The sequence below is a fragment of the Vicugna pacos genome, chromosome 22 (assembly GCF_048564905.1).
Source record: "Vicugna pacos chromosome 22, VicPac4, whole genome shotgun sequence".
Classification (NCBI taxonomy): domain Eukaryota; kingdom Metazoa; phylum Chordata; class Mammalia; order Artiodactyla; family Camelidae; genus Vicugna; species Vicugna pacos.
The window spans coordinates 11,623,087-11,650,546 of NC_133008.1; the positions used below are offsets into that span (position 1 = coordinate 11,623,087).

Sequence of the window (27,460 nt, forward strand, 5' to 3'; positions counted from 1 at the left end):
CTTAGTCTGAGACCCAGGCCATGCCCCTTCTCACCTGGCCAAACAGAACTCCTGTGCATCCACGGGGTTGAATTACCCCCTGCAGCCCTCCCAGCACCCGCACCCCAGCCTGCATCCGTGAGTGAGAACGGCTGAGTCTGCTGTACAGGGAATGTGTAACTTGAGTCAGCTCAGCCCCCACGGAGCAGGTCAGGGGGCTAGAGCAATAAATAAATAAACGGCCTGTGTGTTTTCCGGCTCCCTATGCACCAGCTGGGCAGGCCACAGCCAGCCTGCGGTGTTTTCCCAGAGAGAGAGCGAGAGTCAGCCCCAACATAGCATCAGCCCGCAGCTGGCTCGGTCACTCCCTGGGGGCTGCAATGTAACCAAAACAGGAAAGCCTTCTCCTCTCCCCGCTGGCTCCCCTGGGACGCTCATCTGTTAATCTGTCTCAGCGTCTGCTGACAGCGCTGGGGATGGAGCTATTCTCTTGCTCTCTGTAGGGCCCTGCGTGAGTGTGACAGTGGGCCACCCTCCCAGCAGATCCCGGCCCTCCAGCTCAGGGGGCACAGCTGGAGGCAGCTCTCTGGGGTGAGGATGGGACCATAAAGATCGTCCCAAGGCTTTGGGGAAGGGAAGGGAGCAGGGAACCACAGAGAGCGGGATGGAAGGCACCCTGATCACCCTAATGAAGACAGAAGCAGGCAAGCATTTCGTGACATGCAGCTCAAATCATTATGTCGTCCACCTAAAACCAGTATAGTGTTATATGTCAGTTTTATCTCAATTAAATATTAATTTTTAAAAATAAAATTGAAGCTTTAGGCATGTCTGGATCCAAGGGCTTGAAAGTAATGAAAAATGAAATCAGCTACCAGCTGGGTAATGAAAATTGCTAGCCATCTCCTCCTTGGTAGTGATTCAGCCCCAAACCACGTGCGGCCAAATCCAGATCGTCCCTGACCCCGCGGCCACTGAGAACTGCAGAGGAGCTTCGGAGGGTTTTACACCTCCTGCTCCTCTGGCATGAGCAAGGTGGCTCCTCCCAGGGCTCCGGGACTTGTTCATTTACTAAACGTCGACTATTTTATTAAACAGTTACTGAATATTCCCAGTACATGTCCAGTGCTAGAGACAGAGGGATGAACAAGACAGACTCAAACCCCTGCTTTCCTGGAGTTCATATTCTAGCAGGGGAAACAGACGTGAAATGTAATAGATAAGTAAATGATTATTAGAAGGTAATTCCTGGTAAGGAGGAAAAATAAACTTGGGTAAAGGGGGTGAGGGTGCCGTGGGTCTGGAAGACACACCTTGCTAAAGGTATGTCTGGATATCGTATAAGGCAGGGTCAAGGAAGGTGACCTTGAAGCACAGATTTGAGGAAGGTGAGGACGAATATGTGATGCTGAAGGATTTTAGAGGAATTGAGATCTGTCCATTGTCCTGTGGCTGCTTGCACAGGGTCTTCCAGGGCTAAGTGAGGGTGGAGGGCGGGGGGCATGCACAGAAGTCTCAGGAGGAAACCCTTCCCTGCAAGGGCATCTCACGGATCACAGTCTTGGCCGTCAGTGTTCTGGGACTCTCAGTGTCCTTGACTCACCCCAGAATCCCTTTGTCCCCACAGAGGAGAAGTACACAGTCATCTACCCGTACACAGCCCGTGACCAAGATGAAATGAATCTGGAGAGAGGCGCCGTGGTGGAGGTCATCCAGAAAAACCTGGAAGGCTGGTGGAAGATCAGGTACCCCCTGCAGCTGGGTGGGTTTCCATAAGCAGTTGCAGGGGAGGGGAGGTTTCAGCCTGAGCCATAAAAGGATGCTTCTGCTCTGTGCAGTTTGGCTTCCTTCCCTACCCATATCCCTCTCCAAAAGTCTGTAATAAGCAAAAGCTTCTCTAAACACTGAATCACAGAGAGCAGTAACCCCATGGAGCAAGAGTGGTCTCCACCTCCAGATGTGTCTCGTAACAAGCGACAGAGCTGCCCTGTGTGAGTGATTTCCCACTCCAGCCCTGCTCTGGGAGCGACAGGATGCGTACCACCCCATGGACCGTAGTCCGTCTGTAACCCTGTAACTGTAACCCCTAACTCTGATCACTGCCATCATCTCTCACAGTCCAGTGGAGACCAGCATTCTAAACACTTTGTCATAGCACTTCCACCTACGTGATGAAATCAAAACCTCATAGGCGGGTAGGGAGGCCACCTCGTCCTGCTCTGCCTGGGACTTTGCCAGTTTTAATGATCGCAGTGCCAGGAACCCCCTCTTTCGGGTTACCCTGCTCGGCAGGCTGGAACCTCAGGAAATGAAGACAAAAGAGAAAGCCTGAGGTCCCTGCCATCTGGTGTCTGCAATGTGACGTGAGGCAGGACACACTGGGGCCACTCACGTGGGGCCAAGTGTGTGGTGCTTCATTCATTTTTCATGTATCCAGCAAGCGCACACCAAGGATCTGCTCTGGGGTAAGCTCTTTTCTGAAAGCTGGGGAGTCCACATGAGAAAGACAAAGTAGCTCACAGGCACAGAAGACAGAGTCAGGCACAAGTACAGGGCAGGGTGCTGAGTGATATGTTGGAGGGATGTACAGGGCACTTTGGAGCACAGAAGAGAGCTGCTCGGCATCTGAGGGAGGGGAGGGGGCCTCAGAACTGAGGTGTGAAGCAGGAGTACTAACAATGGTGGCTCACCTATCTCCAGTGGATGTATTATCTTGCTGCATAACAAATTATCCCGCTGCGTAACAAATTATCCCCGAACTCAGTGGCTCTGGAAATCGGGTGGCTTGCCTGGGCTCAGGCCCCCTCCTGAGGTTACAGAGGAAGGTCAGTGAGGGCGGCAGTCATCCGAAGGTTTGACTGAACCTTGGGAGTGACAGAGCCAGGATTTGAACCTGTACCTTCTGACCCCAAAGCCCACTCCGCACCGCGAGTATTGCCTCTCTGCTCACAGCTTTGTGCCCCGAAACGATGGACTGTCTGGTAGCGCGTGCCTGGGTGCTGTGTGGCCTGGTGTTCTGCAGTTAGCCCAAGATTTAGTCCTTCTCAGAAGGTATTTTAAGACTGATAGACTCCAAGCTCTGCAGATTTTCTGTCTCCTTATAAATTTGCTCCAGTTATGAAGGACGCTTTTTTACTGAAAGGCAGCGCTATTTATTTCTTAAAGTGATTCTTGACAAGAGATTGGGCCCTGCTGTGTATCATCTCCAGCCCATTTGGTGTATCCTCTAAAGGTGAGGGCATCTGTTTTGTGGTCCAGACGAGTGAGGTGCTGGCAAATATTTGTCATGGTGTTTGCTAAGGCCTAAGAGGCCACGTTGGAGAGGCCTTGAACTCCAAGCTGAGGGCTTAGGGTTCATCAGGAGCAGGAAGCCAGCCTCTGGCCCTGTTCAGTTGTCACCCATTGTTCCTGCCATGATTCACAGTAGGACTGCGGCTTCTTCCCACAGGCTGGGCGGAGCAGCCTGACCAGCATCCTTCCTCCTCCTCCTCCCAGGTACCAGGGCAAAGAGGGCTGGGCCCCAGCCTCCTACCTGAAGAAGAGCAGCGCGGAGCCCTTACCCCCGAAGCTGGGCCCCGGCTCCCCTGCGCACGCGGGCGTCCTCGAGCTGGACGGAGTCTCCCGGCAGCAGAACTCGGTGGGCCGGGAGAAGGAGCTGCTCAACAACCAGAGGTTCGACGGCCGCTTTGACGGCCGCCCGGCGCCCGACGCTGACATCAAACAGAGTAAGTGGCACCCACCCAAGCTCCCGGCAGCTGAGCACCCACTGCGTGCCAGGCTCTGCCCAGAACTCCTCTCGGGTTGTCTCTCATCCTCACAGCAGCCCAGCTGCCCACCATCCGTTAGATGAGAAAGCAGGCTCACAAACCGCAGGTAACTTGCTCCAGATCATTGCGCCAGCAAGTTGCAGAACCTGAGCCGGGAGACATGGCTTTCCTACACCAGACTATGTTTTTCCCACTGTCTCATAGTGCTCACGTTAGCTCCTCTTTCTCAGACTTCTACTATGAGCCAGGAATCTTATACTGGGCTCCTCATAACAGATTTTGAAGGACTTGCTCCTTTTGTTTCACAGACTACAAAGCAAGGAGATAAAGTAGTTTGTCCAAGGCCACCTCGCTAGTAAACGGCGGGGCCAGGGCTTGAACCCAGGCCCCTCTGACTCACGGGCCAGCGCTCTCTCTGCAGAGCCTCATTTCTGAGCCAGAGGAGCAAAAAGTAGACTTCGTGCTGGGTTTACTCCGAAGATAGTTCTTAGCCCATCTTGTTTTCCAAAGTTTCATCATACATATTTTACCATGTAATGCTCCCGCCCACCTGAAAGTAGGGTTCATTACTGCTGGCTGCTGCATACCACGGACTCCAGCTCAAGCGTGTGACCCCGTGCAGGGCAGAAGGACTCTGTCGGAAAGGACAGGAAACTAGCCACAAGGATGAAGTCACTTGCCCCTTACTGGGCTTTTCTCCAGCTGTTTCAAGTGGCGTTTATGGTCAGTGAACTTCTTGAGTCTCTCGTATTAATGTGTGCGAGCTCCATGCCAAGAGCCGCACCGGTATTGTTCACTTTGATCTCCACCGCTTCCGCCACGAGGCAGGCATCCCCTCCTCCAGAAGAGGACCGCGTGGCTCAGAGTCACATAACTCGTTATGTCCTACGTCTGTGTGCTTCTGGAGCCTACACTTGCTGCCTTCCCTGGAAAGCTCTCCATCGCTCCCGGACTTGGCCCCATCCCCTCGTTGGTAGAGTCCTGAGCTGAGTCTGAACAGCCCCTTCTGGGTTAGGCTCTTCCCACGGGAAGGGTCGCAGCCGCTCACTGACACCTGTGCAGCGCTCTGCCTCATCTCCTGCAGGAGAGAATAGATCTTTCCTGGGGACCGCCTTTAACAACTTGATGTGTGGAATTCTGCCCCTGCGTGAAACAAGGTCTCATCTCTTTATAGGATCGCCTAAGATGCGGCAGAGACCTCCTCCTCGCCGGGATATGACCATAGTAAGTGGACTCTTGCATCTGGGGAGCCAGCCCCCGACCTGAAACTGGCCCCCCACACTCCCCTCGCCCTTTCCAAGGACGCCCTCTTTCCTGTCCACACAGCAGCCTTGTGAAGCTCATCCCACTAACAGGTGGGAGGACCGAGGTCCAGGGAGGTGAAACAGTTTGCCCATGGCTTTGCAACAGGCCTCGGGCTGTGCTCTGTGCGTCCTGAGCCCCCTCTGCGTTGTCTCCTTAGATCTGGCTTCTCAAAAAGGTAATTTGAAACCAAAGGTGGATGAAGCAAAACTTTCACGTTGGCGCCATTCTGATACTTTACTTTCATACTCCGTTTTTAATTCTTTACGTGCCCTTCTAAGTAATCCTTTGAAAAATGGGCCTTCTTTTTTTAACGTCCGCCACTTATTGAGCACCTGTTGGGGGCCAGGCCGTGTGCTGTTTGCTGCATCACTACGTTAACTCATTGAATGCTCACGGTGACCCCACCATTAGCAGCCCCATTCTACAGGAGATGAAACTGAGGCTTCCGACGGGGAAGGGGTTTGCCCAGAGTCACACAGACGGGTCTGACTCGCACACCTGTGTTCTTCTCACGACCCTTGTTGCTTCTTAAGTTCTGAGCATATCATCTTGCCCCAGATTTTCCTGATTGTCGCCAAATGCCCCATGTTTTTTCTCGTCCTAACGCTGAAGGGCCAGTGACCCGTCTAGGAAACCACAATCTGAGCGATCCCCTTTGTTTTGTCCCTTAGCATCCAAATGGGTCCACCAGTGCCACCTCGAGGTTGACTGTGTGCCCCAGTCCCTTAGCACCTCCCCCCATTCAGCACCACAGGAATGGACTTTTATTGGGTTTAACACTGCGTTTAATTGCACCAGCCCCGAGGCCTCAACCTGCCTAAGCCTCCCATCCCGCCCCAAGTGGAGGAGGAGTACTACACCATTGCCGAGTTCCAGACAACTATCCCCGATGGCATCAGCTTCCAGGCGGGCCTGAAGGTCGAGGTGAGTGGATCTGGTGTCCCTTTTGCCTACTTGTGATTCTTGATTCTAGGCACCGCCTCCTACTTCTATATTCCTTTTTTTTTTTAATTGTAGCAGCTCTACTGAGATATAATTCCGATACCATACAATTCACTGATTTAAGATGTATCGTTACAGAGTCACACAGCCACCACCACAGTAGCTGTTAGAACATTTCATCACCCAGCTGTATACGTTAGCAGTCACTCCCCATTTCCCCTCAGCCCCTCTCAGCCCCCTGCCCCAGCCCTCGGCAACCACAAATCTACTTTCTGTCTCCCTAAATTAGCCTGTTTTGCATATTTCACATGCGTGGAATCATACCTTATGTGGTCTTTTATGACTGGCTTTTTTTTTTAATTCTTCTCCTTTTGGTGTGGGGGACGTGGGGGGTAATTAGGTTTACGTATTTACTTATATTTTTAGTGGAGGCACTGAGGATTGAACCCAGGACCCTGTGCATGCTAGTATGCACTCTGCCACTGAGCTGTACCCTCCCCCTGGCTTGTGTTCTGTTGGTATCACTTCCTACTTCCCTGTTTGCCTTTCCTTTGTCCTTTGCGCCCCACGCCTTGGCTTGTCTGCTCTGTTGCCTGCATAAAGGCTCGCACAGATCCTTTCTCCCCCTTCATGTCTCTTTTCTTTCTCATAGGGTTAGAGCTCGCCGGTGTTCCCAATGTTTCCAGGAAAGCCCTGGGATAGCAGTTAGGTGCTGACCCCTGTCGTAAGCAGTATCTTGTGTAATCATTTGCTCTTGTGAGGCAGGACTGTGACCATCCCCATTTTTCAGGTGGGGAAGCTGTCGCTTAGAAAACAGGTGGGGGGGGTATAGCTCAGTGGTAGAGCATATGCTCAGCATGCACGAGGTCCTGGGCTCAATCCCCTGTATCTCCACTAAAAAAATAATTAATTAGTAAACCTAATTACCTACCCTCCCCAAAAAATTAAAATAAATTGAGAAAAAAAGTCAGCCTCTGCGTTAGAAAGGGGTGGGGGGAAGAATCTTTTTTTAAAAAGAAGGTGGCAGAGTCAGGATTTGAACCTATGTCTGTCTCCAGATTAGAACCAAGGGTATTGACAGCCTGTTATTTATCTGGCGAATATTTGGGGATTTCAGGAGGGTGGAGACCAGATCTGTTTTTCACTCCCATATCCTCATAGCAAGCGCAGTGCCTGGCATGTGGTAGGTTTGCAAAAAATGTTGTTGAATCAGTGAAAATCTGTCTCCGCACTGGCCTCCTACTTAATACCTAGAAAACTGGGGACTGTTGTCTTCTTCATTCTTGCCCCTAACCCTGGCATTGGAGCTGGTCCCCAGAGGGTGCTCAGTGAGCCATTCTTTTATGAATGAACGTTTGGATGAATGAAGGAAGGAAGGAGTAAATGAATGGTTACTGAGCCAGAGCATGAGTCCTAAGGGTCTGTAGTCAATTCTCCAAGCCTCCAATGTACCCGTCATTTTCCCTCCATCCCTGACACTTCCTGCCTGTCTCTCTCTCTTCCCCTCGCATCCCAGGGCAGCTGCCCAGTGAGCCCAGGAGGCGGTGGCTTCCTGAAGGTGCATCCTGGGCCTCACCACCATTTCTGCCCAAGCATTTCCAGAAACTTCTCCTCCAGCCAAGTGTCCTTCAAATCCATGCAGACAGAAGGAGGGCTGTCTGCAGCAGTGTTTAAAGAATCTAAGCTGAAGCTTCTCTAACTAATTTTTATAAAATGCAGATATCCATCCTCACAGAGAAACTGAGGGGACAGTGGAAATACCTCCAAGGCTCTAAAAGGCTTTTTATCTGCTCTTCTCTTTTTTTTCCTCCCAATCTGTTCTAACTTCAATCCACAGAGAGACTCACGAGACATCTTGCTTATGCTCCAAGATAATTCTGTGCGCCATTCCCTCGTTTTGCTGTTGCAAAACATGTACATTATTCTGACATGAAACATATGTCTATTTCTTAACATCTTTTCACATCAAGGGCTGTTCCTCCTACCACTGCTGTTCAGCCTTATTTTCACTGCTTTCCTCTGAACCCGACTGGTCCAGCTGGCCCTTCCCCACCTCTCTTGCTCTCTCTGCCTTTAACCCATCTCCTAGCCCTCCACCTGCCTTCACATGGAAGGCACTCAAGGTCATTTTCTAAACCGAATTTGGTGTATCAAAATCCAACTCATTCTTTAAATACCTGCTCCCTCTGGGAAGCCTTCCCTGCTTCACATTAGTGTCTCTTCCCTACCCTTCGTTAGCTTCTATGGGGCCATGTATCTCAGTCCTTAACTAAAGGCACACCCTCCTTTCTGTACATAATACTTTTTTATTGTCTGTCATTTTTCTGATTCTCTCAGGAGTTCCTCACTGTCTTTAGAATACCGAAATTCTCTCAGGAGTTCCTCACTGTCTTTAGAATACCGAAATTTCACATCTAGGTATGTTTCTCTTTATCCTGCTCAGCCTGCAGTTGGTCTTTTCAATCTAAGGACTCAGAAGGTCTTCTTAGAAAATTTCCCACTTTAAATATTGACTCTCTTCCCTCTTTTTATTCTTTACTTCTGGAACAGTTATTAAACAAAAATGGGAACTTCTGCCCCTGTTCTCCCTGACTCTTAACTTCTCTTTCGTATTTTCCATCTTCATCCCTTTGTACTGCATTCCTAGAGCATTTTGCCCCATCTTTTAGCTCATCAATTTTCTCTTTAACAATTCAGTTTGTTGTTTATTTTATTTCAACTATTACCATTTTTATTTCCAAGGCTTTTACTGATTCTTTTTCATAGTTACCTGTTCTTGTTTCATAATAGCCTGTTCTTTCATGAGTCTGATGCCCTTCTATCTCTGTCTAAGGATATTAGATATATTATTGTTCATTATCCCTTTCCTTAATTGTAATTCCTTTGCAATGGTGTCGGTATTTATTTCAGCTCTTTTCATGATGTTAGTACTTGTCTTAGGCTATAAAAGAAGAGGCAGCGGATAGTCAGACAGTCCGGAAGGGAAGTGTACACAGGAGGCTGGTCGGTTCCCACTGGTTTCAGTGCCAAATGGGGAACTTCTGAGCCAGCCACTGAGCAGTGTCGCGTCTCTGAGACCCAGGCTCACTCTTTCCCTTTTTTCACTTGTGAGCAATCACTTCCTTTACTCTGCCTGCCGTGCAGGTATGGGATAAAGGGCATAGAGGAGTCAACCAGCCTGGCTGTTTCTGCCATGTTATCCCAGTTAATCCCCTATTTCTTGCCTCTGGACCTCTCTAGTCCCAGGTTCTACCCCCTCAAAGTCTGAGGGGCCTCAGCACTGCCATCACCTCCTGCAGCAGAACCCCCTGCAGCAGACTGGGGCCGCGGCCCACCTCAGCAGCTTCTGCCCATCAGTGACTCCTCACAATTTCTGGTCCACTAACTCCTCCCTTTCTACCTTCTGAGCTTGGCTTTGTATTCATTTTTTGTTTCCTGGATTTATTGCATTAAGGGGAAACTGCTGTTCACTCCATCTCCCATCTTGAAACCAGAAGTCTGGCTTGCATATTATAAAGGTTTTTTTTTTTAATTCCTCCAAGAGTGTTAACAAACATGAAACCTTCTCCTTTAAGATGCTGAGTTTGCAACATTTTGTACAAATGCACACCACTGTTTGGTCATGCTGGCAAACAGGACGTTTGCTGATAAGCACCTCCACTCCCTGGCTCAGAACCTTCCGAAATCTACCAAGGGCAGCTCAGGATATCATAGATGAGTCACTGAAGCTGAGGGCTGACTCCGTGTGCGGTGAGGAGTGAATAGGTCCCTGGGGTTTTCTGGAAATGTTGAGGAGTCTCCCTCCCAGACACTACCCCCACTTGAACAAAAACCATTCCCCTTTCTTGTTTCTGGCTTTTGTCTGTTTTTGCTAAAGCTAAGCCAATAAATAGCTCACATACCAGCATTCTTTTCCAGGAAGGACAGATATAACCCATCCTTGAAACGTATCTGCCTCATTGTTCTATGATGTCGGCATTGGTTCTGCTCGTGGTGGCTTGAAGGTGTAGTTGTTCCTAAAGTTTTTGCTTTAACCAAATGTTCTTATGATAAATCCTGTATCCTCTGTTTTCTTCTCCAGTTTTGCTTCCTGGTTTAGCATCATCTTAGCCTTCAAAGTTCATTAATGGAACCACAGCATTCTGGCAGTGGAGCTGCAAGGAATACCTTAGTTCCTTGCCTCGTGTATGTATCTTCACAACATGTTGTACTAATGATGGTGATGATGATGGTACAGGCACCTCTCTGTGCCAGGTACCTTACATCCTTGTTAACTGAGATCCACAGAAGCCCGAGAGGTCTGTACCGTCAGCCCATTTTACAGATATACCTGAGGCAAAGAGAGATTAGGTAAATGTCCATGGTTACATAGCTAGTAAGTGGTGAAGCTGGGCTTTGAACCCAGATCAGCCCAGGTTCTTTTCTTTCATCTTCGTTCTTGTGATTTTTGCATTTGCTTGTACAGACCAACCTCAGACCCAGACCACCACTGTAAAGCCACTATCACAATAAAGCAAGCCACATGAATGTTTTGGCTTCCCAGTGTATGTAACAGTGATGTTTACACTATACTATAGTCCACTAAGTGTGCAGTTGCATTATGTCTAAAAAAAAATGCAGACCTCAATTAAAAGATACTTAATTTGCTAAAAAATGCTAACCATCATCTGAACTTTTAGCCAGTCGTAATCTTTTTGCAACAGTAACATCAAAGATCACTGATCACAGATCACCATTGCTCGTGTGATAACAATGAAAAAGTTTAAAATATTGTGAAAATTACCGAAATGTGACATAGAACCAGGAAGTGAGCAAATGCTGTTGAAAAAAATGGCACCAGTAGACTTGCTCAGTGCAGGGTTGCCACAGACCCTCAATCTGTAAAAAAAAAAAAAAAAAAAAAAAAAAACAGTATCTGCAAAGCACCATAAAGTAAAGCACAATGAAACGAGGTATGTCTGTATTCGTAATAGCTTTTATCTTCTCTCTAATAAACGAAACTCTCATACATCATAATTAAGAACACAGATGTTTAAGGGGAGGGTGTAGTTCAGTGGTAGAGCGTGCACCTAGCATGCACAAGGTCCTGGGTTCAATCCCCAGTGCCTCCATCCAAGTAAATAAATACCTAATTACCTCCCCCAAAACAAAAAACAAGAACACAAATGTTTAGAACTTCTGCCATAAGGACATGGTAGAGTGTAAGCTTGGCAAATCGTCATGGATGTATCTCATTTTGATTACTGTTCTATATTCATTTGCTCACATACGTCCTTGGCGTTAGAGTTGTTGAATTTACGGATGCGCAAATGACTCATGTGCCGAGAAGTGCCTTTACTTGTTACCAGAGCTACCACTTGTTGATAAGATGCTGGTCACCTGCACGGAAAGGGCTCCCATTTATCAGTACCCTTTCCTGGAGAGACTCCAGGGGGACGTGTTAAGTGCACACTTGCCATGTGCATCCTGCTTTCTCAATCATCTCCACTATCGTTGAATCCTAACAGGTAACATTTGCCTTTCAGCATTTACCAAGTGCTGCTGCAAGCGTGGGCTGTGGTTATCACGGACACCCCACGCAAGGGCGTTACTGTTCTCACCACCCTCCCTGGTTTGTGGTGTGGCTTCTGCAGGCTCCCCCTGTGCTCCTGCGCTGGGTCTGTGGCTGCCTTTCATCTCTGATCTAGGCAGCAGGGCATGGCAGCAGAAACACCCGTGCAGCCTCTGCCCCTCCCACTTTCTCTCCACCTCCAGCACAGCTTCTCCCCACGCAGCACCCCCTTTTCTGGGGCAGGGCCGGGGAGTGATTAAGGCTGGGGCTCTGGAGCCCACCAGCCTGCCTTTGATCCCCGCTTCCATCCACCACTGACGTTCCACGTGACCCTCTGTGACTTCCTCCGCTCTCCTGAGGCTCAGTTCTGCATCTGTGCAATGGGATGACCATCCCCATCTCATAGCACCGTTGTAATCATTAATCAGCTCTTCTGTGCACAGAGCCTGCTGGGGTGTTGCTGGGTGTTAGTTTGCTCAGGCTGCCATCACAAAAGACCACAGACTGGGTGGTTTAAACAACAGAGATGTATTTTCTCACATTCTGGAGGCTAGAAGTCCAAGCTCAAGGTATTAGCATGTTTGGTTTCTCCTGAGGCCTCGCTCCTTGGCCGCCATCTCCCTCCCTGCCTTGATCCATGCCCATCCCTCATGCTGTAAATTCTATGTGTCCTAATCTCCTTTTCTTGTAAGGACAGCAGTCATTGGATTAAGGTCCACCCTAATCACCCCATTTTAACCTAATTACCTCTGAAAAGGATCTGTCTCCGAATACAGTCGTGGTCTAAGATACAAAGGTTAGGGCTTCAGCATATGATTGTGGGGGAACTCAGTTCAGCCCATAACGTACAACATGTGTGCCTTTCACCCATGTGAATTCAGCCATATGGTACTAAACAGAAAGGAGATGGGAAACACAAGATCTTAAGTGTCATGAGTGTTTCCACCCACTGTTCCACCCAACGGGTGGATATCCCAGAGGGGAGATGAGATGACAGTTTGTTTTACCTCCAGCATCAGTTCCCCTGTGTCTCAGCACGCGCTGGATGTGGTTCCCACATTCTGCGTGTTTTTCACACAGCGTGGCCAGCCAGCAACTTTGTTGCTCAACCTAAAGAGCACCAGTCAGGACTGGTTTTGGCTGTGTTGAGGGTTTGCCTTGAACTTCTTTAGAAATTGAGCAGACGCTGCTGGTGGCCTGCCCTGCATCCTGACCCCGCTTAACTGATTCCCACCTCCTAAGCCTGCCTGAGGACACCACCCAGAAAAGGGGAGAATTAATGTCTCGGAGTGGGGGGATTTAGGAGTCAGGAGATAAATGTCCCCACTTGCAGTGGGGCAGGTCTGATTCTGCACAGCTTCTCAGACGGTTCCTGGTGGATTAATTCCCAGTGGCCCAGAGCATTAACCTCCTCCTCGCTGGCTCTCCCTTTCCCCACTTCCTCACTTGGGCTTCCTGAAATCATCTCTCAAATTAGGTACAAGTTCTCATCTCAGGGACTGCTTTTCAGAAAATCCAAAATAGACAAGAACTTCCCCCCATGTAAGATGTTTCTGGTGCACAGCAGTCTCCATAGATGGTCCATCATAGACGTTGTCTGGGAATCTACCAAGTACAAAATCCCTGCTTCTAGAACCCCAGCTGCGTGTGGGTTTTCCCAGACCACTCGCCCTGACATTGTACTTAACTACGAGCTTTCCTCTGCCCTCCCTTCCAGGTGATCGAGAAGAACTTGAGTGGCTGGTGGTACATTCAGATTGAAGATAAGGAAGGCTGGGCCCCGGCGACCTTCATTGACAAGTATAAGAAGACGAGCAATGCCTCGAGACCCAACTTCCTGGCTCCCTTGCCCAACGAGGTGGCGCAGCTCCGGCTGGGGGACGCAGCAGCAATGGAGAACAGCACGGGCAGTGAAGCCGTCGGCCCCTCCCGGCCCCTGCCCGATGCCCCGCATGGTGCTGTGGACTCTGGGATGCCGTGGTCCAAAGACTGGAAGGGCGGTAAGGAGGTCCTGAGGAAGGCATCTTCAGACATGTCCTCTTGCGCAGGCTACGAGGAGATCTCGGACCCCGACCCGGAGGAGAAGCCCAGCCTCCCTCCCCGGAAAGAATCCATCATCAAGTCGGAAGGGGAGCTGCAGGAGCGGGAGCGGCAGAGGATGGAGCAGCTCAGGGGCTCTTCGCCCAAGCCTCCCGGCATGATCTTGCCAATGATTCCAGCCAAGCACGCCCCGCCGGCCCGGGACAGCAGGAAGTCAGAGCCCAAAGCTGACAAGAGCAAGTTGTTCCAGCTGAAAAATGAGATGGGGCTGGAATGTGGCCACAAAGTATTGGCCAAGGAAGTGAAGAAGCCCAACCTCCGACCTATCTCCAAATCCAAAGCTGACCCACCGGAGGAGAAGCCGGAAGCCATCCCCCAGAACCCCTTCTTGAAGTCCAAACCTCAGGTTAGGCCAAAACCAGCTCCTTCCCCCAGGACAGAGCCACCTCAGGGCGAAGACCAAGTGGACATCTGTAACCTCAGGAGCAAGCTCAGGCCTGCCAAGTCCCAAGAGAAACCCTTGCTGGATGGGGAGAGTAGCCACCAGGCTGTGGGAGGCCAGGACGGGGCCTTCAGCCGTAGCTTCCTCCCGGGGGAGGGGCCCGGCCGCGCCCAGGACAGGACAGGCAAACAGGATGGGCTCAGCCCGAAGGAGGTGTCCTGCAGAGCTCCTCCGAGGCCAGCCAAGACCGCAGAGCCTGTGCCTAAGAATGTGCCGGTCCCCCTCCAAGAGGCTTCCCAGCAGAGACCCGTGGTCCCGCCTCGCAGACCACCGCCCCCCAAGAAAACCTTGTCATCCAGGCCCCCTCCAGAGGTCAGAGGGCTCCCTCCAGAGGTCAGAGGGCCCCCTCCAGAGGTCAGAGGGCCCCCTCCAGAGGTCAGAGGGCCACAGCGGGAGACCAGCGAAGGCAAGGCAGCTCCTGCCCCAGGCCGGGCCCTGCTCGTCCCTCCAAAAGCCAAACCTTTTCTCCTCAACTCCTCAGGGGGCCAAGATGACATGCGAGGCAAAGGTGGGCCAGGGCCACGGATGACGGGCAAGATGGGAGAAAACAAGGAGAGAGTGGCTGCCGCCCCCTTCCCCGACGCCGACGGCCCAAAGGACTCTTTGTACGTGGCCGTGGCCAACTTTGAAGGGGACGACGACACCAGCAGCTTCCAAGAGGGGACGGTGTTCGAGGTCCGGGAAAAGAACAGCAGCGGCTGGTGGTTCTGCCAGGTCCAGAGCGGGGCCCCCTCCTGGGAAGGGTGGATTCCTTCCAACTATCTCAGAAAGAAGCCGTAGCCTCCTCTCGCCCTGCCTGGAGGTCCTGCGTGTCCCTGCCGGCTTTACCCACATATTTAATATGCCTCTTAACTTATCATCCTCCACGCAGCTTCAAAGGATGGAAGACTGGAATACTGTGGTTTCTTCCCTCCCCTGGGTGGAGAGTGATCCTTCCCATCACAGCGTCCCCTGGAGGCTCAAGAGGCCACACCCCTTCTGTTTACTCAGCATCTCTGCCTTAAGGCTAGTGGCGTTGCCACCCAGCAGCGGGACCATTTCTCTCCAAGGCCTCCAGGACTAGAACCCACCATCTGGAGAAACTACAGAAAGTGTCTCTCGTTGTTTGGATCAGGCAGAGTACGAGGAAGTACCCCCCAGCACCCCACCCAGTCCATTGATGTCCAGAGACTTGATTCCCTCCGTTTCCAAAATGCCTGGTCCCCAAAAGAACTTCACCCTGTAGAAGTCGGCTCCGTTGCCGATCCCAGGGAGGTGTCCTCTTCCCTGAGGCCTCAGGCCCATGGGCCTCTCAGGTTCAACCAGATGCAGCTGCCCCAGGAGTGAGCCTGGTGGTTCACGCAACCATCCTGCCTCCCATCTTCTGTGCTGGGACACTGGTCAAAAGGAATGGTTCCAGCTCCAAACATGCCTCACTTCCCTGCTGCAGGCTCTGGTCCAGCCCAGGGCTTTTAAACGAGAATCCCCAGCCCACCCTGAGGGGGCCTTTCGCTTCTGCCCATCTAAAGCAAGAATCTCAGAGTGTTTAAATGAGGGGACCGTTCACAAGCCACGCCCCTTGTGAGCTCCCCTTTGCTGAGTAGCTAGTAAGTGCCAAACGCTGTACTTGGCACTTTACATTCGTGTCGAACCCTCACAACAACCCTCTCATAATGTTGTACCTGTTTTATATCTGAGGAAACTCGGGCTCAAGGACACTAGCTGGGAAGAGGATTTGAATTCAGGCTGGCCTGACTTCCATGCCTGTGCCCTCCCCCCGTAAGAGGCAAGCCAGGCAAGGGAAGAGGGAGACGCTGGCTGGCTGGCTGCCAGGAGCAAGTAGCAAACTGGCTTACCTGGGGTGTGCGTGAGGGGGCCTTGGGGCTGCTCCCCCACCCCCCACCCCTCCGACTCATCGTAGCATCTACTGAAGGCTGCCCTGGACCCTGTATGGCTGCTCCGTGCAGGGGGATGCCCAGGGCCCTGTTTCCTGCTCCTGTGCTGGTGCCCCTGGGGGAGAAAGCTGATGGAGCAGAGGGAGCCGATGTGGTCTCACGTGCCAGCCTCGAGGGGCTCTGGTGGCTCAAGGGCCAGCAGCTGGATCTCCAGCAAACTGAGCATAGTAAGCAGTAGCCCTGTGAGGCAGTGGGGACCCAAGGGCCAGGCAGACCCCTCCTGTCCCTCTGCTGCTGCCTCCTGCCCTCTCCGGCACTAGAAGAGTGATTTTCTTTTTCTTTTTTTTTTTCCTTTCCCCATGCACTCTCCCGCTCCGTGATCTCACTGGAAGGAACCCAGGGCAGCCCTTGCCCCCATTTTGACAGGTGTGGTTCACTGAGGCACAGCCACACTGCAGAACGAGGATCAGGACCCAGGGCTTCTGGCTCCCAGCCCAGAGCTCTTGCCTGCGGACCAGGCTGTCTGGGCGGGGGTCACGGTGAGAGGGCAGCACCCCACCTGACCCTGCCCTGCAGGACAAGAGGAAGTGGTGCTGTCCTGCCCCAGAGATCTCTGGTGCAGAGTGTTCACCTGCTGCCCTGCTTCTGGAACCACCAGGCTGGCTTTCCTGGGGACGCCCGCTGTCTGCCTGCAGTGCCAAAGATTTCTTTCTGTGCCAACAGTCCTCTTCTGCTCTCCCTTCCCCACCCCTCCTCACTACCACTTGGGCTCTGGATGCTTCTATAAGAAAAAGAGCTTCCCCTGATCCACAGTAGCACCTTTATTCCTTCCTTCTATAGGTCAGTACATCCCATTGCCCCGAGATTCATGAGACAGACCGTGAGGGGCCCTCACAGCGCCCTGCTGGCCCCTTGGCCCTGTGTCCAGCACCTGGGTCGTGGGGGTGGGCAGATCGCAGCTGGGGCAGAATGGAGATTGGGAGAGGGCCGCCCACTCTCCAAGGTCCTCGCTTGGGAAGAAGCGCCAATGCACGTTTTCCTGAGGTTTTGACCCACTTTGCCGTAAACACCGTTTGTGAAGCCGACGTGCAGGATTTGACTACATTTCGAAAAACAGAACCCTAGATTTTTTTCTTTTCTGATTCTCTTTCTGCTTTCACTGACCTCTTCAAACATTTTGTGAGTGCCTACTATGTGCTAGGCGCTGGACATAGACCAGGCTGCGGGTGGCTCCGCACCTGGCTGTGAAGAACTTAGATTTTTGTGTGCAAATTCCACTGAAGGGGCCTGTCTTTGGCCTCGTGCCCTCCCCCCTGGGGTCAGCTGGGGGGGATGGGCTGGTTCTGTCTTTCTCTGGGCAGAAAGTTTTCCTGAAAATGAAAGGATTAGCCTTTTGATTATTATTATTATTATTCTGACATGACTGATGGTACTGAAGCCACACTTCTCTGTGTTCACCATTCTTTCCTCAGGACACATCTATAACCTGAGGACACTCCCCTTCAGCTCCTTTTGCCACAGTGATGGCATGTCCCCAGACAGCTGCAGGCAAGGGGTCCTGATACCCAGTGACTCTCCCCAGCTGTCCTCGCCTGGGGATTTCAGTTTTCCACCATCCAGGACTGTAGCCATCATTCTGTGAGCAGTGGACGGAGTATATGCAAAGTCCCCTGGAGTTAGCACCGTGGAAAATGTCCAGGGTCATAGGAATAACTCCCATGCCAAGCCCCGGGCAGGTTACCGGTGCTTAAGCATGCTCCCTCCCTTCACTTCATCCTCACAGCCACCCTGTGAGGTGCATAGGATCAGCCCCGATCCGTTGTGAGAAAATTGAGGGTCAGAGGATGACGTCCCGTGCCCAGCTTCATCCAAACAGTGACCAAGCTGAGACCTGAATCCAGGCGTTTTTTTCTCCCCAGTTACCATGACTTTTCCTCTGCCATCTGTGGTGAAAGATTCATGGCATTTCCAGAGAAGCAGGTGACCCTCTCTTTTTTTTTTTAATTAATTTTTCCTCTTTTTTTTTTTTTCTTAACGGAGGTACTGGGGAATGAACCCAGGACCTTGTGCATGCTAAGCATGTGCTTTACCACTGAGCTACACCCTCCCTGCCCAATTTTGGTTTTTTCTCCCCTCACCCCATGATCACACATGTCAGTAGGTCACAGGCCAAACACTAGCCTGAAAAAGGCAGGCAGGGGTGGGTTTTAGTCCTTTGCTTGTGATGATTGTCTAATGTTACAACTTAGGGCAGACCTACTGCTAGGGGGAGCACCAGATCTTTGGAAAATCAGAGTTTTAGGACCACCACTTGATAAAACGGGCCTTTGCTCAAGTTTTTCACTTGGAATTTCTTTGCCCGTTTGGTGGGTTTAAATCCTTATCTGAAGAAGAGATGTAGGGAGAAGCTGGGCTCCAGCTCACACCACTCTTAAGTGCCCTGCCCCGCCCAGGAGTTGTTCAGGTCCCATCAGGCTTCTAGCAACCACGGTGAGCGTCCTCCACAGAGCCTCCTCCAACTTCTTGGCCTTAAAACATTTCTGGGCCCACTGGGGATTCCCTTACCATGTTGAACATAGAAAAACAAACTTGCCATCTTGCAAGACACATGCCAGATCTCCCCAAGGTTTGGAAGGCCCTTGGCTTAAGCTGAGGGACGAACAGTCTAGCATTTACTCAGCCTGTACCAAGGACGCAGCACTGAGTGGGATGAGGAAGAAATTGCTCCTGCCCTCAGATAGCTGCCGACGTGCCAGCACCAAGGATGGGAACATTCAGGGCCTGGCTTCCATCCTTTCGCCGTGTCTGACCCAGTGTTGGGTCAGGCCGCTCCCTGGGAAGTCTTGCCCTCCACTTGGGGCTGTGACAGTGGACACCGGACAGCCTGAGTCATGCGCGGCAGTCTTGCCCCCTTCTTGGTTGTCCAGGCGCATCCTTCAGGGCTCTTGCTGCAAACAGCCATACCACACCATAGACCAAAGATTACCTGTTGTCAGACCGTGTGGTCTGCATGAGTGGGGAACTGGCTTGTGCTGAGGCCTGAGGGTACGGGGAGCCCTCCACTAGCCTGGAGGAAGTGCTCCTAACTGGGCTGAGCTTCTCACGCCCAGGTGGACCTCCACCCGTGAAGGTCACAGAGTTATGGAGTTCAAACCAGGAGGCTCCATGATCTGTCTGCTCACAGACCCCCTGTGCAGGGCCCCTGCCACCGACTTGACCATCCAGCCCCGTGGGGCAATGTCTGGTGCTACCCTGCCAAGTTACCAACCCCCCATCATGTTTCAACAGTCCATCTTTCCTGTTTTTATCCTCTGCTCCAAAGTAGGCCTTCTTAGCTCCAGCCAGGGACAAGGGACTCCACCTCTGTTATCCCCGAAGAGGCCAATCCCAGTGCCGCAGCCAGTAGCCTTCACATTCAAGTCTTGCATAAACGTACAAGAGGAGGTGGGCCCCACCAGGCTTATTACAGCAATAAGCAATTCTAACAGGACTAAGGTAACCATGTGTCACCCCAGTGTGTGCCTGTCTGCACCACTGTGCCTACATAACTGTTAACAAGGCCCCTTTCACTCTCACAGGGGTGATAAACTGGTCACCTTGGCTGCAACCCACATTTCCTGCTACAGGGAGCCACCAAGTAACGGGCCATTTCACACACCCCTCCAGGAACGGTGGACTCTGAGCACCACCCCAGCACCTCATGTCTTCTCTAGGGTGATCCCTGGATGTCTCAGCACTCCTCAGACCCTCGGCAAGCTGACAGATTTGGCGATGTTTTTTGTCTTTAAATAGACACACACACACACAAGGCTATATAATGTGAGGGGGGAGGGGTGGTGAACAATGAATTAGCTGTAGCATGTATAGACTATCTACTTTACCATTAGACGTCTCTTTTTCTTTTTTTTTTTTTAAATAAAGTGCTTGACTGGTTTCAAGCTTCATTGTGAAGATGCAGTGTCTACGGATGTTATTTGGCTGAAGAAAAGATGCCTGGCTCTGTGCCCTGGCATCTTGGTCTGGAATTTTGGAGTCAAAGAGCAGATGTGAGCTGTTTGGGCATTGCCTAGAAATAGGGGTGACCCCTCTCTCTGGACCCAAGTGCACTTGAATTCTTTAAACTACAATGTCCAGAAACCAAGAGAAAGCTGGTATTCGCTGGATCTCTCCCACATCTTCCCAGCTGTGTGCCTAAAGGTAGAAAATGTCACATGTCCAGAGTCTTGAACCCATAACTGGCCTTGCCTGCCGATGGTCAGGGGGGTGTGGGGTGCCTCCGTGGCTGGGCCACGGGGACTGCCTCAGCCGTCAGCTCCTGGAAAGTGGAAGGTGTTGCCTGATGTTTTATTACTTTCCCAAGGGCACAGCCAAGGCAAAAACCAACTCCCAGTGTAGAGTCTTCTTGGTCCCAGGTGAATCTTCAAACAAAATGACACTATGAGCCCCGCCTTCCTAGGAAGAGAAGACTAGAACCAGCAGAGTCCCTGAACAGAAGAACTTCAAAGGGGAAAATTTAGATACAATGCTCATCCCAGCTTAGAGGAAACAGTTTAAAGCAATGATCTTCTGGTGCACCTTACTTAGGAATAATCTTCATTCATATATTAATCTCTTTTCCCATAAGAAGGAAAAATCATTATGTGGTTTAGGCCCTGCCTTGGGAGCATTTTCTTGCAAATCTTCCAAACCAAGAGTGCTTAGGCACCAGAATACAGCTGGCCTTGACAATGGCCTGGGTTTCCCAGGGCGGGTGTGCAGGGGCTCCTGAGCCTCGTGGGATGGGATGGGAACTAGACCATGGTCAGGAGTCAAACCTTATTTTGTCTCTATGGGGTCTCTTACCCATTACCTTCCTTCAGGTCTCACTTGGAACTGGCACACACCACTCCCTCTCCACTGTTTCAGGAAGCCACACCAGGCACGAGCCAGTGCACATACCGGCAAACACTCCACTCCTCCTAGGGGGTCATGGTGCATCGAGGGGGTCCCAGACTCACATCGTGGGGCTGCTCTTCTCCCAGTCCGGAGTTTTTAACATCCGTTCCTTCTCTAGATCATGTCCATCTGGTCCAGGTGTGACTCCTCACCATCTTGCCACCCCTGCCTTCCCATCAATGGTTCTCAAGTTTTAGTGACCATAAGATTTAGGCAGGGAGCTTGTCAAAGCATCCATCCCAGGGCTGCATCCCCTGAAAGTCGGAATCAAGAGTCTGCATCCTTAAAAAGTACATTGTGAGGAAATGGTCTATAGGCACCACTTCTAAGAAACGACCAGTCTCATCACCTAGCCTGGCGCAGTAAGTGTTCAAAAATGGTGCTTCATACTATTACTACCAATGTCACTGTTGTTATTGTGAGAATTTGCTGCGTCCCGTTCCAGGCCTGCAGGGCAGTTTACGCACACTTTTCATTTCATCCTCAAAATGCTCAGGATATGAAGGCGCTAAGTTTCAGAATGGCGAAGACACTAGACCAAGGTCTCACGCAGCTAGTGCATGGCGCGTCTGGCCCTAAAGCTGGCTTTTTCACTCCGTGCTGTGCCCCCTCCCAAATGCTAATTAAGGCACATGTCTCATCCTGATGTAATTATTTCCTGGATTCAAAATCATATTCAAGAACTACTTTCTCTTTCCAAAACCCAATGCTGAAATTAAGGGGGAAAGATCTGATAACACAAATTACACGCTATCGGCTGGTTACCTTACGGATTTTATCTCTTTGATGTTCACTACAATTCTTCCAGGTAAGGATTATTATACCCACTTTATGGATGAAGAAATTAATAGTCTGAGAGACTCTTTACCCGTTGTCACAGCTATTATGAGGAAGCCCTTGGATAGCTCCCTTTTTAATAGACCATCACAGCTCCCCAATCTATAATCTTTCTATTCAGCATTTTTCAAGGTGTGTTCTCCAGTACAAATGTCGATACATAGTGTCTGAAATAAGTGTTTTGTGGACACGTTAATTTGAGAAGTGCTCGGTGAAATAAAGTTAAACAGGTTTTTTTGGTTTGTTTTTTGTTTTTTGTTTGCAGGACTTCTTGAAAGAAACCCCTTGTGTAATAATATGCAGTACTTGCCTGTGAAGCCATTCACAGAGCATCTAGCAAGAGCAGTCATTTCACATAATAAACTCTGGAAAATGTCAAATTTTACATTTCGACCCTACTTTGAATTCCGAACCACAGTCCTTAGCTGGTTCCTCCTCATTCCGGCTGTAACTCCGCCCCTCACTGCGGCCCAGGCATCAGTGCTGACATTCACAGCGTTGTGAGTCCAAAATGCCTCTTGGAATGGAGAGCTGCACGTGAACTTGAAGGTTTCCTCTTTGCTGTTGGTCTCACTTGGAGCTCTCTGAGTGGGTTTCCCCATGACAAGATCGCCACTCAAGTAGGAAGCTGTTCAGAAAATAGATTCCAGGAGTGGACTGTGTGTTCTACCTCATACACAAGTTTTCCTTTAGACACCTGGAGGTTCGTAGTGGTGTCCACTCAGATGCATATTAGGAAAGCCCAGGTTCATCTCCTCTTAAGATCCAGGAGGCCCATATCATACAATAAACCATGTTCTAGGATTCTCTTTCAACTGCGGGGAAGTAACTTGGCCACATGCTTGTACAGTAGAGTACAGAATAGTGGCCTTCAAGTGGTTGTCACTGGGTACCGTCAATAAAAATGTTTAGCACATATGCAGTAATAACTATGTAAAATGCATGAATTACTCAACAGATACATCACGTACAACATTGTTAAGTGGAAAATTCTCAGACCCCGCATGCCTAGTGTTTCCTTCCACAAGAAGGGTGCTCCATTAGCAGAGCGCCCCCACCCTCCCTCTGTCTCCTTAGGGGAGAAGAAGGAATTGTCTGGATAACTGACATTTAGGGGAGCAGGAACCAGGCATGCACAGCTCAGCCTCTCCCTCTCTCCTGTGTGGGGAGCACCCCTTCTCCACCGCCCCTGACAGTGGGAGACTCTGTGGTGAAGGGGCCCCCACACAAGGAGTCCCGTGCTTTTCAGGGGTGCCGGTGACTGGATCCATGAACGTGATTATTCCTGAAGTTCAGCCTTAGGAAGCCCATGACCGCCGCACACCTCACCTAAGCCAGACTCTCCCACGGCTCTCTCAAGATTAAAGGTGACATTTTGCTCCCCAGGTCCCACCTCCCTCTGTCTCTCTCAGTGACTTCTGAACTCAGGTGAGGAGAAAGGGGAGCAGTTGATTAATCTCCTCCAAAACTGTCAATTGGCTACTAGTTTAGGCAAATTTTAGCAGATTTATTATAATAATTATTATATATTACAATAAAATATATATACAAAATTTAAAGTGAAGGATAAACTAAAAATATATGTAATGAAAAGATCTAATTTTTCACTGCGCTCCAATGGCTTGTCTTAGCCACGCCCTGGGATGCAGGGACCCTCCTTTGTAAACCACTGACAAAGGAACAGTGATGGGCACCGGGGTGAGACCTGGGTTTGAGTTCTGGCTCTGACACACACTACTTCTCTGCTACTCAGCGTTCTCATCTGTAAAATGGGGACCATCTTGCTTTTCCCACAGAGTTGCTCTGACAGTTAATGGCAATAATGCCCGCCTGACACATAGTAGGCACATCTAACAGCACATTATCATTATTATTGCTTCTATGAAGAGTAAAAGAGAATTAACGGTCTTCAGATATTTTCATTGCCTAGTACAGGAGTTGGCAAACTTTTTCTTAAAGAGTCAGATAGTAAATATTTGGGGCTCTGGGAACCAAAAGGCAAAACCAGAAGGTTATGCAAGGACTTACATAACTATTTAAAATGGAACCATTTGAACATGTAAAAACCATCCTTAGTTCTGTGGAAAAAAAAAGCCGCTGGATGGTTTCAGCCCAAGGGCTGTTATAGTTTGCTGACCCCCTGACCTGGTGTATATTCAGCTCCTATTTTATTATTTTTCTCTAAATGGAAGTTTTTCCACAGTGTGTTTATGGAACATCAGTCCCTCACATGATCATGAAAAAGCACTGTGTGGTCAGATCCATTTGGCAAACGCTTGCATGAGAATTCTCCAAGCCCCTCTGCTTGGAACCTGTGTCCCACACTAACACGCTCTGAGGATCTGGCAGTAATGATGCTTAGTACAAAAACCCTGTTTAATCCAGTGTCCCAAGATGTATTTCACAACAGAACTCTTTTTTGTGTAACAGTTTACGAACGTCCCCCAGAACGTACTCTGGAAAACGCTGCTATAGATCTTAGAATTTAATGGTTATTCACAATCTCACTGTATTAAATTGAGTTTTTGCTCCAATGATGCATACATCTGAGGAATCAGACTTGGATGCTGTGTGTTAGTTACTACCTTCAGCAGAGTTAACCAGGCCAACTTGGTCTTCAGTTTGCGAGAACGGCAGATTTGCTGATTTTTCTCCCTGTGTTTATCACGGGACCATAAGAGTGTTCACTTGTTGTGGGGGAGGGCATAGCTCAGAGATACAGCACATGCTTAGCATGCAAGAGGTCCTGGGTTCAATCCCCAGTACCTTCATTATTAAAAAAAAAGAAGAAGAAGAAGAAGAAGACGACGACGAAGAAGACTGCTCACTTGGGGAAGCTCTGTGGAAGTACCCCTTAGAAGGATCAAGGTGCCTCACATCTTGGGAAGCAGGTAGCAGCTACTGCGTGTCCTTGGAGAAGATTGGAGAACCAGGGTACATCCTTGCTGCTGAGAACATGAATTTGCTTAACGACTTTCACTGTATTTTGTGTGTGTGTATTAAAATATACATAACATAAAATTTACCATTTCAACCATTTTTAAGTGTACAGTTGAGTGGCATTATGCACACTCACATTGTGCAGTAATCACCACCGTCCATCTCTAGAACTGACTCGTCTTCCTCAACTCAAACTCTGTACCCATTAAACAACTCTCCAACCCCCCGTCTCCCCCAGGTCCCTGACAACCACCATTCCACTTTCCATCTCTGAGTGTGACCACTCTAGGTACCTCACATAAGTGGGATCATACAGTATTTGTCTCTCTGTGACTGGCTCACTTCACTTAACTTAATGGCCTCAAGGTCCACCCATGTTGTACCACGTGTCGGAATTTTCCTCCTTTTTAAAGCTGAATAATACTCCATGGTCTGCTTATACCACATTGTGTTTATCCATTCATCTGCTGAGGGACACTTGAATTGCTTCCATTTTTCAGCCTTAACAATGACAGGACAGAGCCAACCAAATCGGAGCAAGTTTTTTTTTGGAGTCAATCTGCCTATATATTCTGCATATTGTGATGACTCATCTCTAATGGAGATACTGGGAAAACCTTTGTTAAAGCAGCACGTCGTGGTGCATGCAGCCCTCATTTGGTGTCAACACATCACTTAGGTATTGTCTTAGTCCATTCAGGCCACTACAACAAAGTGCTATAGACTGGCTGGCTTAGAATCGACAGAAATTTATTTCTCACGGTTCTGGGGGCTGGAAGCCTGAGACCAGGGTGACTGTTGGGTTCTGGTGAGGACCCTTTTCTGGGCTGCAGACTGCTGACCTCTCGCTGTATTCTTACATGGCAGAAAGAGAGCAAGCTAGCTTTCTGGCCTCTTCTTATAAGGGTGTTAATCTCATGTGATGACCTAATTACCTCCCAGAGGCCCCACGTCCAAATACCATCACGTTGAGGATTCAATTTCAACATATGGAGGCAGGGCACAAACATTCAGTCCATAAACATGTATTAAATTAAACTTGGTTCTTTTCTCATTAGCCCATGAAAGTAGAAGTACTAGTCTGGGACCCCAGTTCACTTGCTAACAGAATTATTATTGATTATCTAAATTGTGCCTATCCCTCACATAAAAATATCATCAAAATGGAAACTTAAAATTTAAACATTCTCGTGGAGAAGCTGTATACCCAAGTTAAGAAACACCGTCTTTCTATTTAATCCTCACCCTCCCCTTAACTGTGCCAAGCCCTGGGGGTGAGCTCTCCAGTTGGAAAGTTTTTTTACCACCAGCCTCTCCACTTCCTGTGAGCTCCTTCCCTGCATGGAGGAGGGTGTGCAGACGCTCTGTGTGTGTTCTGGGAGGCGTTTGAAAAGTGCTGGGATCACCCCAGTGACTCACTTTCACGCCGGGGGCCGGCTCCCCAGGAGCACACAGCAGCAGTGTGTTAAGAGATACCCAAAGCTGCTCCTGGAACTCCATTTTTACCCAAAAGTTGGTGCTAGGAAAAAAAAAGTGGGGAGTAGAGATTTAAGCAATTTAACCAGGAAGTGATTTTACACATTTTCATATTGAAACAAACAGGGATGTGTTATGCTGGAGAATATAAAACTCACCTGCATTTTTCAGATAAAACTGCAGACTTCAAAGAAATGTTGGCTTCGGTGGGCTGCTTCGGGCCAGGCCCCAGGCCCCGGGCCCCTTGAGAGAACTTCTGTAACAAAGTTGGAGAAAGCAATTAATCACTCCTGCCGCTGGCAAGTGGGGCAAAGCCAATTAGGAGGTTTCCTTTTTCCAGGTGCACCTCTGTTCATGGGCTTATTATCAATCAAAACCAGATTCGCCATGGGGGACCAGCTGTAGAGGTTCTCAGAAACCCGCTTCACGCTAGTGCTCCAAGTGTAGGCAGAACGGGTTTGTTTACAGAAGCAAATACTTCCAAGAACCTCCTGCTTTTCAAAAATCTCTTAGTTCTGGTTATGTGATGGGCAGTGCTTCCATTAAGTTCTGTCTGTGTTTAATTACCTTTAAAAAAAAAACTTGGTAGTTTTTCAGCTAAAGGATGCAAGTTTCAGAGGAGGGATGGAGTGGAAAGGGAACTGGATTCCCAAAGGTGCCCCTCAAATATTCAGAATCAAGTCTAGGAACTCATGTAAGACCAAGGGTCGGTGGTCAGGTGCTGCCTCCTCACTCCCTGTGTCCCCTACCCACACACATGCACAAGCTCGAGGAAGAAGATAAGGTTCCCACTTCTGGGCTTGTCACTCATCATCCAGAACTACATGTTCCAACATCACCTGAAGTGTCCCTTCTGCGTGAACTGAAAAACAGCTGCCCAGGGGCAGGCTAGCAAGTGGCTTTGGTGGGAAGAGCCAGCACCCCCTTATGACCATTCTGTTTCAGGCTATGGGACTATGCATCCCCTTCAAAGTCCACCTCTCCCCTCCAATAGTGAGTCAGTAACATCAGCCAAGAACACACCCTGGGCTAAATGGTTCCCTTGCCACTCACGACCATTAGGGATCCCATGTGCCCTGGCTCAAGTTCCTTCCCAGATGTCCTTGCTGACTCCAGCAGGTCCATGACAGATAGACTTCCAAGGGGCAGAACAGCCTTGGCATGAGGTAGCTGAGTCTAGATCCCGCAGGGACAGTCCTGAAACCTCCATCTTCATGCACGAGAGCACAGGGACAACCAATCTCATCCTGGGGCTGCTCTGGGCCAGGTTCGGTACTGGGCTCTGAGGACAGAGGAATGAATAAGAGAGATA

The 27,460-nt window shown here is 49.8% G+C and overlaps 1 protein-coding gene across 1 annotated transcript in view; it reads left to right on the plus strand.

Annotated features, from left to right (window-relative positions):
• SH3PXD2B (SH3 and PX domains 2B) overlaps positions 1-19,893 on the plus strand; it is a 98,395-nt gene extending 78,502 nt beyond the window's left edge. The window contains exons 9-13 of the mRNA XM_015234967.3: positions 1,607-1,724; positions 3,475-3,704; positions 4,921-4,970; positions 5,850-5,975; positions 13,262-19,893. Of these exons, the coding sequence (XP_015090453.2) occupies positions 1,607-1,724; positions 3,475-3,704; positions 4,921-4,970; positions 5,850-5,975; positions 13,262-14,866 (2,129 nt within the window). The 3' untranslated portion in view covers positions 14,867-19,893. The remainder of the gene's footprint in view (positions 1-1,606; positions 1,725-3,474; positions 3,705-4,920; positions 4,971-5,849; positions 5,976-13,261) is intronic.
• The last annotated feature ends 7,567 nt before the right edge of the window (positions 19,894-27,460 follow it).